Source organism: Ixodes scapularis, unplaced genomic scaffold (assembly GCF_016920785.2).
Source record: "Ixodes scapularis isolate PalLabHiFi unplaced genomic scaffold, ASM1692078v2 PGA_scaffold3__209_contigs__length_174095766, whole genome shotgun sequence".
In the NCBI taxonomy this organism is placed as follows: domain Eukaryota; kingdom Metazoa; phylum Arthropoda; class Arachnida; order Ixodida; family Ixodidae; genus Ixodes; species Ixodes scapularis.
The window spans coordinates 126,804,110-126,829,551 of NW_024609868.1; the positions used below are offsets into that span (position 1 = coordinate 126,804,110).

A 25,442-nucleotide genomic window follows, 5' to 3' on the forward strand; every position below is an offset into this window, starting at 1 on the left:
TTTTCGCTACAAATTCGTCTATTGTCTTTAACGTTAACCATGCATCTCTCCTTTGAACTAATGCATGCGACCGCACTAATGTGACAGTGCATTGAGTAAATAAAAATCCGCCTTGGTAACGCAACGACATTCAACCAGTGGCTAAATGATTATTGGACCGACAGTCAATGACCGTGCCACGGGATCCAGAGTGTGCCTGCTAAAGTCCCGAAAGATGCATCCCAAAACTTTGTTCATGTCAGTCAGGAGGCGCATTCTGAAATGCTTCGGAAGTAAGTCAACAGGGCATATTCGGCACCTTGGCATGCTGTGTTTTCATTGACGTCACATTGCCCGATTTATGAGGCTTGGGTAAACGTGTCTCAGTGATTCACGCGTTAATCTTTAGACTGCTTTTAGATTTGGTTATACGATGAGCGCGTGAATCACTCAGGTGTGTTCCACTAGAAAAGGAGGGGGAAACGACCCCCCCCCCCCCCCTCTTTTTTCCTCTTTCCAGCAGTAAACCACTTGATGTGACGTTTATGAAAGCACGCCAATCAAAGTTTGCCCCTGCTCACTTACTCCACAAGTTTTCTTGAATACGCCGCCGGGAGGATTCCCATGTGCATCCTGCAAGTTTCCCAAAAAGCGCAGCTGCTGCGAGGGATCATAGGGCAACGGCGGTTTCACGCAAAGGGATTCTTTGCGAACACACGAGTTAGGGTTTTGTGAGCTCGCCTTTACCAGCGTCCGCTACCTCATGTTTCTGGAGGACCGCAACAAAAGAAAATGAAGCGGTGCAATTATTTTTCCGGTAGAAGACAATAAGAAAGTTCTTTAGTTATAATTTCATTAAAAAAGCATTAGGTTAAGGTGTTCTTCAAGATATCTAAAAGTATTGGGCATGCCTGGTTGTAAGTGTTCACTCGGAAGGTTGACGAGTGAGAGACAGTAAAATACGTAAAACGTCTTGCTCGGGATGTTTGGGCCTTATGTCTCTCGGACTATCAAGAGGTCACATACGCGTGAAGGGACTTCTCTAAGGCGCCCCGAGTCGCCTCCTTCAAGGTTATCTTATTTTTACTCTGTTTTTCTTTTGGTGTGATACAAAATACTCAGACAGTCCGAAACAATACCTTTATTTTTTCCACTTATTCTTCTATCAGCCCTTTTCCCATTCATTCTCCTTCAAACTAAATGGTCACATTCGTCGCCAGACGCCAGTATACTGGCCTCTGGCGAACAATCTCATCTATAGTATTTCCTCTTCGCTTGTCCTTTTTCTCTATCCCTATCTCTATTTCTCTTTGAGAAAATATAGCTTGCCCGTGAATATGACGTTGATGAAGGAGTCAACCAGGAATTATTATTGGGAATCCTTAAATCTTGAGAACATTAGGACCAAAGATTCAGAACTTCGAGAAGTGTTATCTTCCTCGACACTCATGTCTTACATTTCACTTTTCTTTTCTTGTTTTTTCTTTTGCAGGAATCCTTAACACCATATTATCTTGGAAGCCTCTGGTTCCCATCAGCCGAATTTCATTCACTATTTATGTCGTTCACATCTACGTACTCTACTTTAAACTCTGGACCATCAGAGAGCGAGTAACTCCCGACACTTTTCATGTTGTAAGTATGCTCTTTCATACCTAGCTTGAATAAGACCGGTATGATAAGTATCAAAGAGGTGCCTCGTGCTGGCCCATGAGGGCGTGCACGTCAAAGCTGTATAGTTCAAAGTGCAAGCGCGAGCTGCTGATGCCGTCGAAGACATGATTTGCTTTAACTCCCCAAAAAAGGGAGTTAAATAAATTGTTTAGCAGGATCTATTGGAGGTAATCACGAGGTGCTGGTTCTTGCTTGGAGTTCCATGCTGAGAACTAGGTTCTATTTATCTTCTAATAAAATAAAAAATCTTGATTGGCAGACGTGCTTGATTGCGCCTGTTCAGTGTGCATTCCACCGAATCAGAAGAGTTATCCTTGGCTGACGCTAGCAAGGGCGTTTGTAAAGTTCATTTTATTATCATAAAAAAAGAAGACATTCGATCACCAGCGTCGGTGGTGAGCTTAGTTCATCTCCATTTATGCATCGCACAATGCGACGCGCTTCCACCGCTTCATGAGCTAGCGGATGCTCTGATTCCAGAAGTTCTTATTTTGGCTACGAGGAAACCTTGAAAATCACATCGTCATCGTCCGGAAATGCTTGCCACCCAGTGGAGTCTTCATGACAGGAAGAAGGCAGAAGTTACTGGTTGCCAGGACAGGAGAATAGGGGGCCTGATGCAACATTTTCTTGTCTAAAGCAGCCGCATGCATGCTTGGTGCGTTGTGGTGGAGCACATGCATTCCGGTATCAGGTTAAGAGTGCAAGCAAACCTCCTCTCACAAAGCATTCCATTCTTTCCACTTTAGCAGAGAAAACGCTGGAGAGGAGGCAAGGAGGAACTCGTCTCCTCTCCAGTGTTCACCTTGCTAAAGTGGAAACGGCGGAGGGCTTGGTGGAAGGAGCTAGCCTTGCACTCTTAACCTGACATTGACTCTAATGAGAGGGTATCGGTGATATTCTCTTGTGGTTGTGTGGCCCTTATAGTGCTGTGTGTAAAGAACACACCACTGCAGTTTTATAAACGCGAATCATCCCCTTCCCCGATGACGACTATCCCTTCAACTTTTTGATTCCTGGTGAGTCTGCGTGTCTCCACCATTCGCCTTATTTCTTCGTCTTGGGGTCGTAATAGCACACAAAACGCTCATCCATGGCGATCCGGTGATCAAAAAAGTCGTCAGAGTCGCCTTGGGGAAGCTGCAACAGTTCCGTTGCAGATTCTTTTCCCTGTTTTTCCGTAGGCGCGAGTGGTCGCGGAACCGGGAGGGCGGGAACTTTCAGTATTTGCAAGTCATTGGACACGTAACTATTAATTGGGCCTTCTAAAAAAAAAATACTTTGAATGTGCCTAGACTAGCGGCATGTAGGTTTGCCCTGCTGGTAAATTTTTGCGATATTATTTTCATTTTTTTTTGCCGCCAATAAAACGAACTTTATGAACATTCCTCAGAAATGGGAGCTAGTCCTGATCATTCGCTGCGAACAACGTTCAACAATGTTGAGCCCCGTAAATACCCTTTCTGTATCACTTCGGGCGCGCACTTGAAATCATGCTTTTGTGACGGAGCAAGTTTCAAATACCACTATTTTGTTGCAGTAAACAGAGTTCGCCAAAACTTTCTTGTCACATCGTTCACCCCATTCTAGTCAATAAATATATAAATACACTAAATGTATCACCAGAATCGAGATATTCTAGAAATCAAGCGCACCGGGATAGGGCGTCACATAGGACCAGTTGTTGCTTAAAAAAACGTATTGTTTGTCAATGCCAGGGATGGGCAAAATACATGCAAATATGTATCGAAATACAAATACAAAATACTTCGTGAAAATGTATTTAATTACAAATCTAATTACATTTTCAAAAAAGCATTTAAGTACAAGATACAAATACAACCAAATGTATTTGGTCTCCTCAGAATGCTTTTCCAAATACATTCCTCAAAATTTGCGTCAGCGACTTCAGGGCCCCTGCAACGGGTTTCTGGGTATCTCATTTTAATTTTGCATCGCACACTCGGGAGTTGGTCTGTGAGGCTCTAGTTACGCAATAGAAATATAATAAAAAAATTGTAATCAGCTTGGACGTAATAGGTGAAAAAGTACAGAACTTCAAGCAGGTTTTTTTGTTGATTACATTTTGGTATAGACCAACAGAGAACCGAGACGACCAAGACGCGCAGCACTAGCTAGAGAATTTTTTATTGTTGCAACTCGCACCAGTTTCGAAAATCTGGACGACCCGCGCATTTAGAATGTTTCAGGCAAAAATATGGATGGAAATCAGGCTGAAAAGCATCACAAGTTGTCACCGGCATTTATTTAGTCAGTCTCCCTGTGAACGTCGATTTCGTCACTATTCTTGCCCTGGACTAGCACCGTAATCACAAAGCCACTAAACGCTTGTGCTTGATTGAGACACACTGCATTCCGGTGCGGAACATAGTTTTCTTCCTGCTCTAAACAGTGACAATAAATTTGAGGGATGTATTTTGGCCCAGAAAATTATATTTAATTACAATTGTATTATTGTATTTGAAATACCCACGTTTTAGTATTTAAATACACATGTCAAATACATTACCCAATTTGTAATTAAATACCAATGCAAAATACACAAAGTATTTGAAATACGTATTTCAAATACTGCCCATCCCTGGTCAATGGCAATACCTGAGGCGGGATCCGAATGAAATAATCCCAATCAAAATTTTCCGTGATAAAAAAAAAAGTTGAAACTGAAGTTTGCAGCTTGGTTTGCTTGCTCCTCGCGGGTATCTCCATGCAAAACTTACAGCACAGGAAATGCTTTGCAAAATACTTATGCTGCAAAGGGCCCGCTTGTTTAACGCTGAAAACATACTCCAAGGTAAGCAACATGAACCGCCCCTTTCTTTCTTACACGGTGCGCTAGTCTGTCGAGAGGCTGCAGAAACAATCTGTAACGTTAAATCGAGCTCACGCGAATTCACAAAGAGAAGGCGGTAACTTCTATTTTCGCATATTGCATCGTAGTAACATGAAGAGGCACTCATTAGACGATTTGCTTTATGTATTGCCTAATTTTCAGTGAATACGAAACAAAATTAGAATCCTTTCTTGCACTGAGAGCCCACTTTTATCAATTGTCATGTCCCATTACGCACCTAGTTAATATCAATAATCCACTATATTGACGACATTTTCGGGGCGATCTGGGTAAATACATGCGTGTTTTTCTCGTTAATATAGACAACTAACATTACGGACGCTTTCTTTATTTTTATTTTTTTTGTGTGTGTGACAAAGGTATTCGTTTAAACAAGACATCGTTGTGCCGCGCGTTTAAACAATAAAATGAATGTTGACATTTTTCACGATACTAGCTTGTTGTGTACGAAATTATCAAGTTCAACAGATAGTCCTTCTGAGGCACATTCCGACATAGTAGCGTACTTCGATAATCACATGAACGCTTCCGAACCAACGTGAGTGAATAGTTTCGCCAACTGGCGCCAAGCACACGCCCGCGGTGAAAAACGCGCTATCGCGTGCTTGTGTTCGTGTGACTACGATTGCAGAAATATAGACAGCTACTTAAAGCATAACTGAAGTAACTTGTTTTGTAAGTAGGTAGCACGAGCATTTCACTGTTCGTGCTGCTTTTTGTTCGTTCAGGTTGCAAAGGAATTCAGCGCCTGCTAATTGTGTGAAATATGTTCTTTTCGCTTTAAATTGCGCGATCGCGGGTGAAATTTTAATACTAGACGAAAAAGATCTTAAAATCAATGCGTACTGTTATCTTATATTTTCTGCAGAGGCGGCCCAAGAAAAGACCAAATTTCGAACTCGAAACATAGCGCTAAATAACTTTGAAGAAAATTGACTTTTGTGATGTTGCTGGTCTCCGATACCACAGGTCACCGCTAGTGGAAATCCGTCGCAGACCTCTGCACTATGGTCGCCTCATAAGAATACGCGTACCATAAAATGCTCGAATATAATAGAAATACGCTGAACGTTTGTTGAAGAGAACTTCAGAATGGAAATTCCCCAAAACCGATGAAAACCATCAAGATGTTGAAAATATCACGTTAGACCCTCTTGCCTTGCTTGGAAATGGGGACATGATGGTTAAATAGTGCTAAGAGTGAGAGATGTGAAGAGCGTGCGTGCTAGAGCTGTACCGTAGTCCAGCGTAAAGTGGGTAGAGTACCGTAATTTCCGCACCCGATATCAGCTGAAAAACGGTGTTTTGCTTAGTACTCAATAGCTAGCTGCTTACCTCATCTATGTCTTACTCCTATTAAGATAGCAGGCTGTGAGATTTCAAACCAATATGTTATTCTTACTAATAAAAAAAAACGAATGAAAGTTCGTGTTCTTTTATAGTTCCATTTTATTTTATAATATGTAGAGTTTCTTATATATTTAATTCGTACAGTATTTTATTGTTCGTATGCCAAAAAAAATTATGCATGAACGCTTTTTAATTTAAAGATGACCCTGGTTTCTGAAACGTTTCAAAGTCATTTATTTCGTTGTTGTCATGTGCCGCCTGCCAACAAGCACAACCCCGATTGGATGGTGTGCGGGTTAAACCTGCATAGCTCTTCATTCGTCCCAATAAAGATGTTTGTTGCTGTTAAAATATAAGTGACAGCTGATTCTGAGCATGCGCTGTGCGCAACGAACAACAAGAAGGCGTCCCGTGAATGCCGAGGCTTTTCGAGCGCTTATCATCCAGGCGAAACAATGACACTGACTCGTGGACGTATGCGTGGTCTAATATTCCTCAGAAAAGAGGGTATGCCCAGAACAAGCTCGACAGGAAATTCAACAAAGCGCGCAGAAGGCAAATAGTGGGAGCACGCTCAACACTTCCTCCTTCTGTTTTCAGTTCATGTCGGCCATTTCCAGCTTCGTGTTGGCCACCATCCTGGGATTCGTGGCGTCCATCTTCTTCGAAAAGCCCATCGTGTGGCTCTGGGACACCCTGACGCGCAAGGGGAGGAAGCCCCGCGAGGGAGACGACGACAGAGCCAAGTCCTCCTTGTCCACTTCGTCTACCTGCTCCAACCCACACGGCGAAGAAGAAATAAAAAAAGAGCGGCTATGAACTTTCTCGCACTTGGATTTACTTAGCTTTCCTTTTTATTCGCTTTAGATTGTCACCGCAGAATAAAACGGGGCTGCGTTGCTGCTCTGCTACGCTGCAGACTACGCCGAGATGCAATAGCAATTTGACGCTTCTTCTGAGAAGGCGATAGTTTTCTGATTAAATTAAGAAGAACTTTGTTCCCCCACTCTGCCCTCGGTCGTAGCAGATCGAGCACACCTTGCTTCTCTCGTTGTTCCTAGTCAAACGTTTTTTGTTTTTTTTTTTCTTTTCCTGCGTTTGATTGGCACGACGAACATGCTGAGCTTCAGTGTGCCGCCATTTCTGTCCAGCAACGTCCTCTTCAGTGATCTTTTTTATCTTGCGAGGCGTTGTGAGGACGACTGCGTCACTTTCAGCGATCGTCTGACTTCTATCATACAGCAGAGCCAACTGCGAGATGCGCGTCCCCCGAGACAACTGCGTGTCACGCGTCTGATGACACACGTGGAGCAGCCAACAACCGGCGCATGCGCATGAAAAAAAGAGGGGATGCGATAGAGAAAAGGTTAATCGTTTAAAGAAAGTCTTACGGATGTGCGAACATTTTAAAGATACAACAAATATAAGGATGCAGCGGCTCTTAGTAAAATATTGTATGCTTAAAACAGATCACGTATGTTACTTCAGACTTTTACAATAGATATATAAAAATAGACATTGCACCACAGAAACTGACAGCTCAAATCCCAAAGCGAAGGATACCGGCCATAAGAACCAACTGTGGGCGACAAAGTTCAACTTTTGAAACAACTAAAACTCTAAATAGCACGGATTTGGACATCAACTTTATTAATACGTTTTGACGTTTTAAAAGTAACTGCTGAAGGTTCTTGGTTGGTGATGAAATCGTGTTTTCATTTGGATAGTTTATTGCACCAAGCACGTAACCATTATATATAGCTAATTTTAAAGAAATATGTTTTCAGTGTAATGTCATCTGAATTTGTTGTTGTTGCTGACATGTCAGAGCTATATAAGATTGCAGTCGAGTGTTGATGTTTTTTTGTTTTTTTGGTATTTACACGACTAACATTTTTGCTAACGTTTATAGTGTTTTCTTACCATGTACATTTTCCCCTGTTGCTTTGATTGGTATTTCTTTTTATTGTGTAACGCTTCGCGAAATTTCCTTATGTACCTACCTTGAGCTGCTGAACTTCAGAGGGCAGAGGCTTTGTCGGGCACCACGCCTTTATTTCTACCCCCTACGCGGTAACCCGCGAAACAAATTTTAAAAAAGGTAGAATGTGAGAAGGTACCAAATTGTTTCGTGTTACAGATGAGAATGTTCAGGGGGAGGGACTGCCGAATGAAATGCTATCGCACTATCGCATGTGGTTTCTTTTACGCAGAGCTGACTGAGAAACGTAAATGAGGGTCGAGCTGGAGCGTCCGTCTACAGAGCCACGCAATGGCGCTAAGAACGCGTACTTACAGTTTGCTCTGCAACCTGCGAAGCGAAGTGGGCGTTCTCTCCGGCAATTAGTCTCAAACGCGAACGGGCCGCACATGCACAGCGGCGACAGGGATTTCTGTAGAGCGGAGCGGGTCCAGAAAAACGCTCCATAGAAACTCATTTTCTTTCTTTTGAATGCAAGAGGCCCGTTACTCTTAAATAATAATACGAAACAAGTACTATTAGAAGCGTTTGCACATCGTTTTGGTTTCGCCATCCTTTATATGTGCTTATGTTGAATTGTTCCGCTCCGCTCTACAGAAATCCCTGTCGCCATTGTGCATGTGCGGCCCGTTCGCGTTTGAGAGTAAATGCCGGAGAGAACGCCCACTTCGCTTCGCCGGTCGCAGAGTCTCTGAAAATTGTGTTTAGCTCACCGTGGTTTAGCTTTTTTAGGGGCGAAGCTCCTTATACTCCGTTTCATACTTAGCGTGCAACGCTCTCAAAGCTACTGGCGCGAGCGCGTGACTTCACCTATTGTTTTGCTTGCGCGAGAACGCGTGCAAATGATCAACGAGATCAAGCCCCACGCTCGCGCCAGTAGCGTTCACAGCGTTGCACGCTAAGTATGAAACAGAGTATAGGGGCTAGCCATGTCCGTATGTCCGTCCGCCGTCGGGTGCACGTGCTCCTGCTCGTGAGCTCACGTGCTCACGAGCACGTGCTCCCGTGCTCGTGTAGGGCAAAAACAAAAACAAAAAAACAACCGCATCTCCACGTGGTGAATGGTGTTGATTGGGGCGAAGCTCTGGTAGATGCTTGTCTGTTTAGACGGTGAGCCGCAGCATGTCGAGCCTTTCGTTCGTTTTCATCCATGTCAGAAAGATAATATGTGGTATGGAACGTGGTTATATACGCATTTCAGCATTTGACCGCAGCGTGACATGGATAAAAGCGAACGAAAGGCTCGGCATGCTGCGGCTCAGCGTCTACGCAGACAAGCACCACCAGAGCTTCGCCCCAATCAACATCATTCATCACGTGGAGATGCGTTTTTTTTTATTAGCTCGCTTTTAATACCATAAGAAAGCTAGGAGAGAAAATATCTGTTTTAACTGAACAAACGTTTTATAAAGCAGGAGCAGGGAGAAATAGGTTTCTTACAAGCGAACAGTCAAATTATCCTTCACATTCAACGGTGGCGAGCATGTCCCGGTGGAAAAATGCGAAACCTTGGCCACGCTCTCCCCGGAGAAGATAGGGTCCGACGAAGAGGATGTCTGGAAGACAGTGTTGAACGTTGTCTCTTTCACCGAGCTCAGCTTTCCCTTCTCGTCACGCCCGAGGGATGCAAAAAAACCAAAGACCACGTCTTTGACGGCTGTGAGTGGCCTCTCGAAGAACAGGGTGCCGAAAAAAGCAACCACGAGGGATAATATGAAGGTTCCTATGCCGTTGTAAAACTGAAAAAAAAAAAAAAAAATTATGAATAAGAAGAATTTCGGAAATTAAATTTTTGCGCAGGCAAGATGGTGGAAGCTTACCATAGTGATATTCCCAAGACTAGAACATGATAAACCACTGACATATTTTCGTATTCTTTGTAAGCCCCAGCCTCTGGGGAATAGTACTATGATGAGTTACGTTGTAAAAAAAGGAGTTTTTTTTTTTTTGCAAAGATCGTATAAATTAGGCTTCCGTTTTAGTAGGAACCCTACTCAGCATCGGCGGAGAGAGTGTTCCAGGATGTGCTTTTAACACGAAATGTGTTTATAGGCAGGATTTAATGGCAGAGTGTAACGCTCAAGTGTGACAAAACAGCGGTACACGCAGGCCAATTCAACAAAAATTATGAATAGCCGGTAGCAGGCAATGCATAAGCACCCAAAGCGTATGGAAGGCATAATAATTTATACATAATCATTAATAGGAACAAACAATTGAAAACAGGCAGATTCACCAAGGAGCTCAGCGGGAATCAAAATCCGGACCATGCGATTCGCAGTTTGACATTTGTTTTTGGTGTCATAGGCCGGAGATGAACGAGAGCGCAAGCCACTGGACTAAGTGTGACTTGCAGCCGATGGTCGCCTGCGGTAGCACGCGACTGTCCGCGGCGAGTCATACTTAGTCGAGCATACTTGGTTCAGCAAACTTAGTCCGCAGGCAACCGTCGGCGGCAAGTCATACTTCGTCCAGCATACTGAGTTTGTGACAGCTGGCGGCAAGTCATACACTTACGCCATCCTACTTAGTCCGCAGGCGATCGTTGTCGGCGAGTCATACTTACTAGTCCAACGTAATTATACTTAAATCCTATCGCAGCCGACGTTACTATTCAGTGGAGCCAATTTAACGGCGTAAGAACCGCATAATCCCGGCGCTCGTTTGCTTTGTGGGTTTGCCATCACCGGTTAAACCAAGCACGCGAGACAAAAGCGCAGGATCACAACGTCTTTATTGCGTGCGATTAATTTCGTCGGCGAGAGCAAACCGACAGAGATCGTTAGTGCCGTGACGATGCTCTTTTGGCAATGCTTTATTGACTCAGTCGAATTTATAGGGTCGTCTGCGGTCAAAGTGAATTGTAGTATATTGCGCAGGCGACCGCCTACGCGCGCGGCTGGCTCCAGCAAAAACCCCCAAAAAACACGTGAACTCGAGACATCACGGTGCGAATCACTACGTATCAGGGGATAGCGCAGCGGGCCTATGACCGTCGGAACTTTAAACAAATAATAATTAGTAGAGTACAGGGCGTGAGAAACCTCCTCCCCTCGCATATAAATAGACCAATCTCACCACCCAGTTTGACTACGCCGCCGCTGCCGCAATGCATCGAGGGAACTTTAGTCTTTAGGCACGTGCGACAACCTCGCTGGAGCTCTGCGTGTGTAGAGCACGAGAAGGCACGAGCCCTCGCGTGCACGGCCGTCTGCTTCCTGTGAACTAAAGTTATGGCGGCGTCACGCTGGCGCCGAGCACTTAGTGAGATCGTCCTATTCAGTCGCCACAAGGGGCTCTTAAAATGGAAAATTACCGAGAATTCAAGGGCCTACACGAACACACCAAAGCCACTGACAACTTCTCAATAAAATATGCTTGTGACACACTCTAGTCCTTAAAGAAAAAGAACAAAGTTTAAGTTGTTTTGATCATGCCGGCGAAACGCGGAGATCACAGGAGTCTGCTGTGTGGGTGGCGCATCCGAATCCACCAAAAGCTCCCGGCAACCAAGCTAAGGAAATCATAACGGACGCATCTTACACGCACGACATATTCTGTATTTTCCAGGTTGGTCAGAATGATCGAGGCAAACTATTGACTTTTCTAAGCTGAAAACTCTTTAGTGGTTAGGAAAATAAACACTTTGCTTTGTTCCTTTATCTAAGCTGCATTTTGGTTACATTTTTTATGTTTTCAGACGAAACAAACAAAAGATAAAACCAGCCGTGCTAAATGTTTTGTCAATTCAGATTTGTTCGCAAAGCTCTGATATTGAAAATTACAGTGACAAAAACAAAACAAAATGTGTAATATCAAGAAGACCCCGTCAGCGGTCCTAATAAGAGAATGTATTGAACCATGGTTAAAAGCGCTATAAGATAGAAGACAAACACGGGCGCTAAAGAACTTGTTGTTGGGCTAGTTGGTGTTGACTGTGTACGTCTTTTTTTAGCGCTTTTAACTATGGTTCAGTACAGTCAACACCAATTAGCCCAACAACAAGTTCTTTTACTAATAAGAGAACACTGTCTATTTTTTCTAACATGGTACGATCGATTTGCAAAGCATGGCTTATTTTGGATGGCCATTCAGTATTATCCGTCAATGTTTCTGCAGTTCCGAAACGCCACGGGATCAAATCCCCCCCAGACCAGGATTTTAATTTTTACATTTACGAGCTTAAACTTTAAAGTTTGGGCATCATGCGCATAGCCAGCGTTTTTATAACGATGAAAGCTATAATCACGGAGGTTTCCATAAATGTTACTCTTAATTCAATTGGCTTTTGTTGTCCTAGATACGCGTCTAGATAATTTATTTTTATCATAGATTTAAGAAAATAAAAAAATTAATAGTCAAACTTTTTTTTTTTTTTTCGGAGAGGTGGATTTTACAAAAGTAGACATTGAGAAACGTCGAATGTCTCAAAAGCAGGGAAGTTCAAAAAAGTGACATCGGATAAACATAGATTTCGCGAAGAATATTTTAAGTACCCGTATATATTCTATAAGAACCCAAATGCTACTAAGATGACCGAATGACTTCCTTCTACAATATGCATAATATAGGAATGCCTGAAATTAACCTATTGGCAAAGGCGTTAAAGAAATATATTCCGTTAAATATTTTAGTAATGTTTTGCGCCTAATACTAGCAAGATATGTAACGAGACATATTTACGCAGTTCATATATGTTCCCCATTGAATGATGCTGAGGTCCTTGAATAAGCACACGATTTAAGCGCGACATTATTCATACGGGACATTGCGTCGCTGATTTGTTGTGGCACGAGCTCTGCTTTTTAACGCTCGCTTTCTAATGTGCTGTTTTGACGCGTACTGTTTCTACGTGTGCCCTTTTGATGCTGTCCCTATTTTGTCGCGTTTTCCTGAAACAGGACAATGAGCCAATCTTATCACTTTAAAGTCATCGAGGACACGTACTCGAAAAAGATCTGGATAGTCTCCTCCTCCGCAAAGCACTTGAGAGACCCATTCGCTGCAATCGAAGGAGGGAACTCGGCAACTGAGGAGGCTGAACAAATGTTTGGGTCTAAAAAAAATCTTTCTTTGCGCTCTCACACTGGGAACGTTCAGCCGAGCTCTTTGTCTCAGCACGCTGTTTTTCCAAGTTCGAAAAAATTTCCGGGGACACCTAAGCACTTCTTATGAGTTGTGAATGCGAAACCATTCATGTCCAATTCAACGCCGCTGAGTGCTGGTGTGGACGGCCACGTTTCGCCACAGCCGAGATTGCGGCCACCGACGGATGCTTCTTGCCGCTTGAGACGCTTTGATTCGCGATCCGCTTTCGCTGGTGACTGCTGCGCCGCTGGGTGAGGCAGCGGCGAAAGTGCGAAGCTCGGCGAGGCCCGTGCTGAAATCACGTGTCCTCTCACGGTTGACGACATTAGACCTCAAAGCGTAACGTTAAGCCTAACGTCAGGCCCCCCAGCGCATACTCCCCCCCCCCCCCCCCCCCCCCACCCCCCTCTTTCCTCCTGCGCCGCCGGCAGTTCGGCTGGCTCCTTAGCAACGATGACGACGTTGCTATGGAGCCACATGACGCGTCGCAGCCAATAGGAAGTTAGACGCCGCTTCGCTGCTACAGAAAACGCCGGCTTCGCTCTATGGGACAGTTAATACTTTCGCATTAACATATTTTTAGCCCATTGCCTTTCCGAAATGCTTTGCAGGAAAGTAGGCATTGCAAATTTGTTAGAGTGTGCCGGGTGTCTCTCAAAGAACCGTTGAGAGGATTTTGGCGTCTGCTCCGGTATCTCTTCAAGTTTTATTCTTACGTATAATTGTTTCATTTACTTTCGAATATTTGTTTCTATCGGCAAGACGACAGCTCCTTGATTCCCAATGTTAATGTTCAGTTTGTTTTGAGAGGTCTTACCATGGGCATGAAGGATATGAGGATCCGCTCCCTGATGGTCCACATGCGCAGCCACACGAGCGGGACGTGTAGCACGTAGATGGAGTAAGACAGTCGACTGATGGGCACGAGCAAACGGGTGCTCAGGATGGCGTTCACGATTCCTGCGAGGGTATATGATAAGGTATAGCTTGAAACGCATTCAAAACAGGCACACAACGGACCCGAACACTAGACGAAAAAGACCGCGGGGAACCACCTAAAGCAGCGTGTCTGGGCAAGTCGTGTCGCGCTGCCCCGCTCGTGCCTGCTCACCAGTGCCACCTATCGTCACTGATAAAGTGAAAATGGCAGGGAGGAGCTTTTGTTTGTCCCGCCTCCAGAGCCAGCTTCGTATACCTCTGACAGAGCTTCAATGTCTCGTGCATATTGAGAGCGCCCGCGCCGAGGACTTGAGTTTGGAAAACACTCCTGGCGTTCTTACTTCGTGTGTTACTATAGAACACAAGTCCTCTGCCTTGCTTACTCTTAGGTCAACTGCAGTAGATCCACACGGCGCCCTCGCGCCCGCTTTGCCGCAAGCGCATCTTGCAACGCCTCCTAACGAGCGCGGAAATCCATGTGCTTGCCTGGGCTTCGTAACATCGTCCCCTTGTGCGTTTCAAGTACAATCAGCAGAAAGAGTAACACCTAGATGTTTTAATTGTAGGTATTTTACTTCGTTCAAATTGTTCAAATTGTTATTGAGTATCGTGTATTTTGTTCTCGCTTCGTTCGTGTGCGTTGGCCACGATCTTCACTTATTGCTCCATGGTATAACTCTGGTCAAGCCAGCATGCAAGTCCGTGGAGCTCTACTCTTCAGTTATGTGCATACATCTGTAAATGGCAGAATGGTCGGTAAATAATCCTAGCTACCCTTGAACTCATGCCGACCGTAATATCACAAAACATATTAAAAATAAGAACGGCCCCAACACGGAACCTTGCGGCACGTGAGATGCAACGTAAACAAACGTAGATGTTTCACCGTTTAAGACACAATGCGTTGGCGACGCAAGAATATATACAGAATGTTTTTTTATCGAATACAGATTTTTATAAAAACAAAAAAAAAAAGCTATACAAATGCGATCTCTGCAATTGAGTTATACGGTAAGCCGGACATTATGTTCCAGAGAGAATGCAACTAAACGATGTCTAATTAACAAGAAAAAATTACTTTTCAATTAGACGTCTTAGGGCACATGTTTTTATTGAAGAAATGGAATCAATCAATGTTGGAGGTCAGCCCAGTTTTTAAAAATCCTTGATCATTCACGCAGTTAGAGTTATTCTTTGTCAAATTTCGTTCTCAAAATCTGTCGATACCAAAACCAAACTCGCCGACCTCCGCCGAAAGGGCAAACCTCATTTGACGCCGGATGGTCACATGTTAATGACGAAATTTCGTTCACTATCTTTCGTCATGGCACGCCGGAGCTGATTGCAGTCGGTGCCCTAAGGCTGGCGAATTACAAAGCGATAAGCCAGCTTACCGGCCGCGGCAAGTTGCTCTGCTTTGCTCCGTGATATGACTGAAAAACACGTGGCCCTCTGGCATCAAACGTGGGTTGTCTTTGCGGCGGGCATCGCACGTCTGGTTTCGGTATCGACAGTTTAACAGAACATAGTTTTACAATTAATAACACTAACTGCTTGATCGATCCAGAATTTTAAAACTCGGCTGGCCTGCAACATTGATTGCTTCAGAGTTCATTAAAAAGTAATTCGCGAATTTTGGTTAATTAGACATATTTTAGTGGTGTTCTCTCTCTTGAACACGATGTACGCCTGGCCGTCTAACTCACTTGCACAAACCGAATTTGTGTTGCTTCGACGGCTTTTTTTACATCAGTTTCCCCAGTTTCGTGTCCGTGGAAATATAAATATCGACACAACCCTCTGCACAGCTACCGCCATCTATGCGTCTGGTTGCCACTATAGATGTGCATCTATGGTGGCAACCAGACAACTGGCTTGCCGCCGTTACTCATAAATGGTGGCACATAGTACAACTTCGCCGCTCTTCCTTCTTCACCAGAGTGGAATTTCTGAAAGTTTTTTTTTAATGTGCATTTGATATATAAAAAAAAACGTATGCACATTTATCACTTTAAGATGACAGGGTTAATGTTTGAGAATGCTAATTTGTGTAATAACAGTGAGGTGTGATATGTCGAATGCTTTTCAATAGTCTGAATGCACAGTCAATCTGTTCGCCTCCGACAAGATTCCAGATAATGATAGCGCTCAGTTAAAGGGATACTGAGACGCTGTTTATGCTAGCCAATGTTTTTATTCGTACACGACATATGAGAGTTCATCTACCCAGAACACAATTTTCGGCTCGAAATTCGTTTTCTTTCCGCCCAAAAACTGCCGCTCAAGAACTGGCCGGTCTGAGTCACGCTCACTCTCTTCTCCGTGGTCGCGGCCCGTTTTCTGTGGTTTAGACACAACCACCAAAGATAATCGAAGTCGTGGGTCATCAATGGCACACACCCAAAACTAAAGATGGACAAAAAATATGATACCCATTTTTTGTGGCTTCTTAAAAACTGTAAATACGTTGAATAAAAAAAAAAAAAGTTGCACAGCCATGTGATTTTTGGAAACTTTGTCCTCTATATTTCTTCTTCCTCCCCAGTCCGATTTCGGTTTCGGTTTCGAGCAATTGTGTTTTTTTACTTTTTTTTTTTTTTTAATATACGTGACGCTGTGCCAAAATATTGATTTGGCATTCTTCTGACACTATAATAGATTGCCTGGTAAAACATGAACACAATTTCTTGGGGGTGTCAGTGTTGTTTTAAATGTGTCGACTGAGCTGTATCAGTCCCGTGAAACGGTCGCAGCGCTCGATCGGCTGGGATATCCCGCAGGGTCTATTGCGGTTTATCGTAAGTAATATAAGTGGAGTTATGTGGATATTTAGACAGCGTGTAGTTGGTCAGCCATTTCAAAGTTGGGACGAGTCGCACGCTGTAGATAAGAAATTTAGCCCGTGCAGTACAACCGCTAGCAATGGGGTCTTTAACGTGCACCACGAAGTAGTGATACACGACTGCAGGCTGGTACGATGCTCATCCAGATCGAAACGGGCAGAGGTGAGGATTGAACCCACGATCTCTGGGTTGGTTTATTGTAAAGTGAAACGGAATATAGCAGGCTAGCATCGCTCTATTTGCGAGATGCTACGAGACACGCTCGTAACGACGCAGACGCAATACAGTCGGTGCCATGTGGACTCCAACCAGTGATGACGTTAGAGGATAGGCGCATGCCTTGTCCTCTACGTGGTATGGGGCAACGGCGGTGGCGCACTGCACACGACAGCGTCGTGCTCGCGTACCTCCTCAACAGAGCCTAGATTTAAGAAAGAGAGAGCAGCTAAAAGTATGGAGAGCGTTCGTAATTTAATAGAGGACGCCTGCTGGGCAGACTGGTTGCAAGTGTGCATGTGTTGCGTTGTCGTGCGGTGAAAAAGAGAGTGGGCGGAAAGGTGGAGCCCCTTGCAGACGACCAACGCTTCCGTTACCTCCTCGCAGCTCGTACTGCAAACGCGGACTCTAAACCACGGGACCCCTATCGCGCAGTTGGAAACACTCTAAAAAATCTAGGCGCACTAACCTCCTCTACCCGAGACGCAGGCGACCACGATCCAGGCGAGGCAAAGTCCCCAGACGAGGCGGTGCGTTCCGGCGTAGGCGGCTGACACCCAGGGGGGAGGCACGTCCCCGCTGCCCCACTCCTTGGTGCAGAACAGAATGGTAGCGCCAGAGCACAGGGACACCGCCCAGCACACTGCTTGGAACACCTGGGGTGGGAAGGTTCATTTTGTGCTAAGGGGTACGGAGTCAGTGCTCCGTTCGTTGCTAAGCTGACAGTGCTGTGGGAGCTACGTACACCCCGGACCAATCACCCGTTTTCCTTTCGTCACCTGACCATACATTCTGTCTGGCAGCAAGTGCGGGAGCGAAATCACGTGGCGAAAGGTACGCACACGACTGGTCAATCGAGTACGTATCTCCCACCGCACTGTCAGCTTACGGGTGAACGGAGTACAGACGAGATTTTTCATTAGATTGCTTTGGCAATAGGCCCTGTCTGAAATTCAATCCGGCCGACCCCGTCACCATCTGAGAAATGATATATGTTCTGCAGTACCTGTACCAATGGCGGCCTTTTAGTTACTAATGCAGGAAGGAGCTGATGATACTCCTATATGTGACGCAAGAATTTAGAGCTGCCTAGAATTCATTTCTAACTCGAGTCCAGTCAATTGGTTAGCGGCTTACAATAGGCTCGACGAAGCACCGGAAGTCCCAGCGCATCCCTTTATTTCGAAGACAGACCCCGCGAGCTGGCGGAAGAGCAAAGGAGGGGATCGGCCAGTGCTTGACGCTGTGTGTTTCTCTTGAAACGAGAACCAGTATTAAGGTCCATACGCACATCTGCGTTTGAGCGCGGTGCGTTCCGTAGCGGCAAGCGGACGCGTTGCATTGCGAAAAGTGCTTACGGCAAGCTTGTAAATACAATTGCGCTGACACGTAGTCAACCGCAATCAAGAGCCAATAAGAACGCGCTATCGTCGCGAGCGGCTCGTCAATAGTAAGCGAAATACACGGCAATATGGCGGCGCCCAGCGACAGCGGCGAAGTGTTCGATCTTGGCACAATCCCGCTGGCTTCCCCGACATTTTGTCGAGCTTGAACATCGTGTCCTTGAAAAAAGCAGTCCCCAACGCTCTCCGAAAGGAAAAAGCAAGAGAGCGGAGAACCGGATCGCCGAATCGGCCTAGTGGTGCGAGCGAACACGTCACCCTCCTCTCCTCTCTCGGCTTCTGATTGGTCGAACGCACCGCAACGCTTCGGAAAGTTGAGCGAGTCTCTACTCGCCTGCGTCGCGCTACCGAGCGTTGCGGGAAGGTGCGCGTCGTACCGCAAGCGACGGCGCCTGGCCGCAAGGACTCCTCAACGCACACAAACGCAGTCAAACGCGAATGTGCGTATGGACCTTTCGAGGTTTTGCGCGATATATCTTAATTTTCCAACTACGAAAAATATGATAAATAAAGGGGTTAAAAATACAGAGGGGTCGTGGTCGTGGTTTTATACTTTAAGAGTCGGAAAACGACTTCAGAAACCCAACGCATCATTGTCACGTGATATGACGTCACACGAACCAGCCATCAGGGCGTGACGTCATAACGTAAAAGTGTCGCTCCTGGCGGCGGACCACGTAACTTCATCCACAGGTGCCGATAGGAAAAAGCCAAAACACGTGAACAGAAGGCGGGCCACCTGAGCACCTGACCATCTGATAGGCGATCAGTCACTGATAATCTATATTTTTAGATTATCTTTTAATTCATGAAATTATTATTGTGCGATACTGTGAAATGCTGGTCCTGCGATACTGGTTGCACAGTTAAGACACACATAAATTGTTTTTATTACAAATAAGCAAGGTGGACCACATACCTTTCCTATACTATGCTGCGTCAGTTTGGAGACGAAAGCATAGGCGACCACAATGCCCAGGCAAAATGGCCCAAAATGAGTGTATGGTCGGAAGTATAGCTCACTCAGCAAATGCTTTGAAAACCTACAAAATACAGAAACAAAACGTTAGTTATTTTAAAATCATATCAGAGTACTCATTTTACACATCTCTTCTTTTTTCTTCACATACCCGGTACATTACCAGTAAGTTCTTCCAAAAAAGGAATCTTTTTTTTTTTCTTAATGTTGTCACACACTATACTCCACTCATTATGCATCTACTTTATGAAGCGTATACTGTCTCTGAACTTAAACTTAACATATAGCGCGCTAACGATGTTACGCTGAAGGTCGGTAACCGTATTTGTGGGAACAATCGACGCAATGTTCATGAACAAGCCCCTATCGCCCACTTTCCCACGCAGAGCATGCATTACGCCAATCATCGCGTTTCACCTAACAAGCTCGGCCAATAATCCGGGGGGAAAGTTTATTTTCAGCGAAAATGCGACCTGCGCAGATAATATTCCCGCACGGAGGACGTTGTCCCTGTCCCTTAAGTCGCCAGTCTCTTTTTCGTTCTCTCAGAGAAGGAAAAAGAGAACGATTGACTGAAGAAGGGCCTACCAATCCCGAAACGTTTCGCATCGCCTCATCCTGACACAGCTAATAAGGGCAAACCTTTTTTGATAGTTGTTACTCGTGAGGGCCTTCTTTATTTATTTATATATATATATATACATATATATAAAGTAACACTTTAACAGATGGTTGCAGGACCATTTTAGGGTCCTCTGTACTTTGCAGTATATATTATCTCATAATATGTCTGCGTCAAAATAACGCCAGAGCATATTTATGTATCCTACTAAAACTTGATCGCACAACTGTTTTGACCACCAACCTAATGAAATATTTCTGCAATTTCCTACGGCTTCTAGCAACTCAGATACAATCAGGACCTGTACGACTATAGCGTTCAACATAACATAGTGCGCGCGTTACGATATCAATAAAAACCTTTACTTACAGAAGATCACCCGCTACAAAAAGTGCCGTTGGCTGGTAATCATTGACGAGCGTCTGGGCCATGACAACGCCGACGCCTGCCATTACCATTAAGCCCATTAAGAACAGGGCTAAATACGTCCTCCTGTCAAACAAAAATAAAGTTGTAATAGAGTCACTTCTAATCAACTTCGCTCTCAGTCTCTATTGCCAGAGTCCTTCAATACGCTACTGGTCACGAAGTATCTCCATACGCTGTGGGAGAGCTTTGTATGCCACCATGCACGGCGCTAGCTTCGACAGGGGGGCTAAGAGCCGCCAATTTAGCCAGTACCACTGGGAGTCTGGCAACCAGAATATGGAATCGCAATTTCGAATGCAATCTCGGTGACGCGTCACTACACTGGCGACGTTTCCTTTTAGTGTAAGCGTCTTTGGCTCTGTACGCTCAGTCAACTGCTCAAACTTCATTTTCTGCAACTTTTTTCAAAATAATATCACGTATCATTCCTTCTTTTAGCCTCAAAACGAATTCTCAATACCGTCAGTACTTGATCGCCGTGAGCTAAGCCATAAAGTAGAGGCAGTGCGAATCTATACACTCAGTTGCCTGGCTCTTTTTCGCTTGCAAAACATCCTTTTGATTAAAAACACATATGAAAAAACGTATCTGGAAGTTCTCCAATTAAAAGTCAATAAAGAATGACAATTGTTTGCATACGGTGTTCAATTACAGGCGTAACAAAATGTCGCGGTAGGAGAAACTTTTTTTTAATTACTGGTCATTGCGAATTTAGGATGGCTCACTGAGGGTGGCGTGACCAAACAAAAATGCCCCCTCTGGAACAGTAGCGCCACTGGAGGCAAATGTTTACCCTATACAAAACCTTGACCGAAGTTTCATGTCCAGTTGCGTTTTGAAGAACTCCGCTATTCCTTTTCAAAATTTCTCTAACAAGGCAAAAATAAGCAGCAGGGCCACTCAAGTCTATCTTAGCTAATAGACCTTATTCAGATTCTTGCGCCGTCTGTCGGACGTGGCGCCAACGTTCTTCAGCAGCCTCAAATATGGCGACCAATCTTGGAGGTTACGTGCAGACCGCAGCTATGAGAAAGTGATGCTACACTACTGCTGTGTCTCCCTGCGCAATCAACAGAGAAATAAGAAACTTACCGAATTAAATATACGGACTACGTTGCTTTCTTTTTCGATCGAAACTTTTTAGAGCGAATCTTGGAATAATCGTAGCGTTTTATTGCGACTATCCGAGTGGCAAAATGGAGGAGTTTCCACCGCCTGTTCTAGAGCAGGCTTTGTCAATTTTTCGTGATATACGAAGGTCTCCATTACTGTATTCAAGGGAAACGCCGGTCAAAAGTCAAACCAAATAAACTATTATATCAATTTACGAAGGCTAAATACGAGCACGGCAAAAATGTTACACTAATGGGAAACCACGATTCACTCTAAAACCGATATTAAAAAGGCTACCACCAGCTTATCAGCGGGCATTCAGCGGGTAGACTGTTTGTCGAGCAACCTTGTACCCCGACGTCCCTATCGTACACAAGTAGGCCAAGCCAATTGTCAGGCAGGTTACGTATACTTACTTCTAGTTCTTTCGCCGTGTTTTTATACTGCGTTATCAGTCGTCCCAGCGTATGATTTCTGTTTCTAGTGTTAGGCTTTAGCGGCCCACTTTTATAAGTGCTTCTCAGTGATCGCACACGAAGATTATTGACTCCAAGCTCGCTCAAGTGCGTCGTGGTGCTGAAGGGTTCGTACACGGGCTGCTATAGTTTAGGTTGTTCCTGGGGGGCTATGTTGCACGTTTTGGACTCCCAGGAGACTAGGAAGAAGGAAGTGACATCAATAACGCAGCAAATGCAGATTGGATGTTGATTTTGTTTTCTTCTGTCAATATCCAATCTGCATTTGCTCTAGTCGTTGACGTCACTTCCTTCTCCCAAGTCTCCTGGGAGTCCAAAACGTGCAACATAGCCCCCCTGGTCAGTGCGAGCTTACGACTAGTTTCCACAACGCTTCTGTAACGGGCATTGCACACACCTAGATGGAAGTTCTTCTCGGAAGACAAGTAAGGGCTCGTTCTGAGCCTGCGTTCATCGTGGCAGACTCGCTGTTCGGCCTGCAACTTTACGAATGGGTATCAATATTTGTTACAGGTATTTTATATCTACGAAGCAAAGCAGTAAAGCAGACCTAACCTGACTTCTCGTAACTGCTATTGCGACCTGGCCAGTCGAGCGTTTTGCCACGGCCACTCGATTAGGACTCCCCTTGGGAGCGGCCTGCCGTATGCCTCACTCCGCCAGTGAGAGCGATAGTTCTACTTTACCCCGCAGCGCCAGCCGTGGCGCTCGTTATCGGTGAGAGATGAAGTTCCTTTCGGGGGAGCATATCGAGGAACTCTATACTTCGTTTCACGTTAGTATGTACTTGTTAGCTGCGCGTGCTAAAAGAGCGAGATAGCTGCTTCGAAGGAAGCCTCGGAGGCTGCATGAGCGCTCGTGCAGCGAGTGCTCCAGTCAAGGCAGTAATGGCTAGCCGCTCGCGCTAGCACAGCGTTCGCGGTTAGTCCATGCTAAGGTAAGACGAAATATAGTGAGAGAGGAGCAGTACGCCCGGCCCGGCCCGGTGTGGCTGTTTAGATTTTTTTTTCGTGAAGCCGCAAGTTTAAATTGAAATGAGTGCCAGATTGCATGAAAGATGTGACAAATCTGTGTAGACTCAAAGCACATGATTCTTTCTGCGAAAAGCTCACTCAGCTGCAGGCTGCGCGTTAAACCTGCACTCTGCTGGCAGTGTGAGCGAATCGTCGTTTTCTTGTTCCCGTAACTGTTGCCCCGTTTCTATTACCACTGTAATATAGGAGTTACAGTTGGATATAGCTAGGCCGTATGATTTCCGGTTTTAACCGACGCTCGAACTCGCGCGAGCTGTGCCATTTATTCATCTGTGAAGGACAATATAAAATCAGATTCCGCGTGCGTAACTTCAGCAATATAAACTTCATTGTTCACAAAAAACAGACCAAGGGTTTCATATAGTTCACAAGCGGAGTACCTTTCGGGAAAGAGGCTTCCGCGAATGCCTCAATATATTCTCTAGTGGGCTGTTTAGGCCACCAACCCTGTTTGCCAAAAAAGGACTGAGGAGTTTTCTGAGAAAGACCTCGCAGGAAGCTCTTCACTGTGGTAGGGGTCTCGGCAGTTAACACACCACATCAGCGGGCAGTCTATAAGGTGTGGAAGCACAGCGCTCGAGAAAACCTTGCCAATCCTTTCACAACCACGAATCTCTGCCGATTGCAGAGCCCTCTCGACAAGGGTGCAGACGAGCTTGCACAGCCAGACAGCTTCAGATCGTGGAAAGCTGAGTCCTCCTTGGTCAAGGCTAAACATGGACTGATATGCTCCGTCATGCGATGCATTTCCCTTAAGTTGCGCTTGCATTCAGGACACGTCACCTGCAAAGTTTAGCGGGTTCTACACATTAGCCTTCCTTGCTTTCACTGAGAAATTCTTATTGCTTTGCCAGGTTGAATGTTTCAGCTAATTACTTTGAAATTACGACAATTTCTAGAAATAAAAATGGTCACGTTTTGTTCGCAAGCGAAGGCCAAGTAGCCAGCAATGTAAGTCAGCGATGCGAACTCAAGTTCGGAAGAGACTTCATTGTACTTCATTAACTGCAGGATTTCCTGTTTCACGAGTGGAGTTGGCACATTTCATCGCCGTCTGGCACTCAGAACTAGAACGCGCATTTACATTTCCGGCAGCTTCCAAAATGCCAACACTAACCACACACGCGAGCGCAGAGCGACACGATATTTTCGGCGAGCACAGCGGTGCATAGGTGCTCGCCTGGGCGCGCTGCACCGCTCACCGATGTGCAGCGCCCTAAGGGAAAATGGGAGAAGTTCTCCTCTCACGCGCGCTCTTTTGTTTTCGGAAAAACATCGGCAGGCCGCACCAACACGGGGGATCGAGTGGCCGTGGTTTTGCAGTACCGCAAAACGAAATTTGAGTAGCACAATCGCCATGCAGTTAATCACCAAAGTTACCATCACGCTCGAGCCAGTAGTTTCGGTTTCGCCGTATACCCCGGAAAACAAACTTTGAGATGAAACATCTACAAAACTACACAAGGCATAAAAAAAAAGAAAGAATTACACCACGTCATTCAAGCCCACTTCCTGCACTATAATCAGTCGTGACCAAAAAATCTAGAGAATGTATCGGAGTTACCCTTTAAAGAAATCATGAAACGATATCGGGTCGGAATGTTCCTGACTTCGCAGAGGCGTACCGGTCCTAGTCTGGCCCAAGTTTACTCGCAAATACCAACAGTGATTCAGAAGCTTCTTTGTCGCGGTGAAATTGCGTGGATAAAAGGGGGCTATATATTTTAGTCTTGCTTTCGGAGAGCTTGATGACGCAATTGTGGGATCTAAACCACTCGCCTGACGACAGTCGAGCGCGGCTCATGGATTGGACAGGAGAACTGCGTGAGCACTCGACTTCGCCTCGTAACAATTAATACCTCGGCGGACACTTGGGTAGTGGCTCGTGTCCAAACAGTGCTCTGATAAGAAGGGCTTAAATCTAACAATGCCTGGAGCTCAGCACGCGTTTTCTACTTTGCTAACCCCAGCGCGTGGCTATGATTAACGTTGGCGGCACAGAATAGGCACCAGGCCACGTGTGCGCTTGTTCTGGCTCCGAGTTGAGGGGAAGAACGATGGTCATATTTCTTGTATTTTTTTGGCGGCTGCTCTCTGCCTAGAAAGAAAAACTAAGGCAAGTTTATTTAATGTTCAACGTTATGAAGTGATTCTAAGTAGTGTTCAGCCAAAGTAGAAAAATCGTTTCACGGCTCCTTTAATAACTGGTCGAGGCTGTATAACATATATGTCGGCTGCGTCCACAGCAACGACAAAGACACTAGGACAACAGCGGCTCGTGATTCTTTCACGAGTTTACTTCTTGCATTGCTTGTCACGTTGTGTGAGGAAAACAGTTTTCCCGGTGACTATACTGTCGGTGTCGTTTCGGTCATTTTTGAACGGAACCAACGCAACTATTTTAACCAGGCTTGTTATTATAATGCATTTCAATATACCTA

The 25,442-nt window shown here is 45.1% G+C and overlaps 2 protein-coding genes across 2 annotated transcripts in view; one reads left to right on the forward strand and one right to left on the reverse strand.

The window, feature by feature from the left end:
• The window catches only part of LOC8028941 (nose resistant to fluoxetine protein 6), a 100,885-nt gene extending 94,187 nt beyond the window's left edge, over positions 1-6,698 (forward strand). The window contains exons 14-15 of the mRNA XM_040501944.2: positions 1,472-1,614; positions 6,479-6,698. Of these exons, the coding sequence (XP_040357878.2) occupies positions 1,472-1,614; positions 6,479-6,697 (362 nt within the window). The 3' untranslated portion in view covers position 6,698. The remainder of the gene's footprint in view (positions 1-1,471; positions 1,615-6,478) is intronic.
• A 2,546-nt stretch (positions 6,699-9,244) lies between these two features.
• LOC115323582 (nose resistant to fluoxetine protein 6) overlaps positions 9,245-25,442 on the reverse strand; it is a 54,462-nt gene continuing 38,264 nt past the window's right edge. Inside the window, exons 11-15 of the mRNA XM_029983959.4 lie at positions 20,319-20,441; positions 19,268-19,391; positions 17,415-17,601; positions 13,765-13,907; positions 9,245-9,598 (exon numbers count right to left, since the gene is read on the reverse strand). Coding sequence (XP_029839819.3) covers positions 9,296-9,598; positions 13,765-13,907; positions 17,415-17,601; positions 19,268-19,391; positions 20,319-20,441 — 880 coding nt within the window. The 3' untranslated portion in view covers positions 9,245-9,295. The remainder of the gene's footprint in view (positions 9,599-13,764; positions 13,908-17,414; positions 17,602-19,267; positions 19,392-20,318; positions 20,442-25,442) is intronic.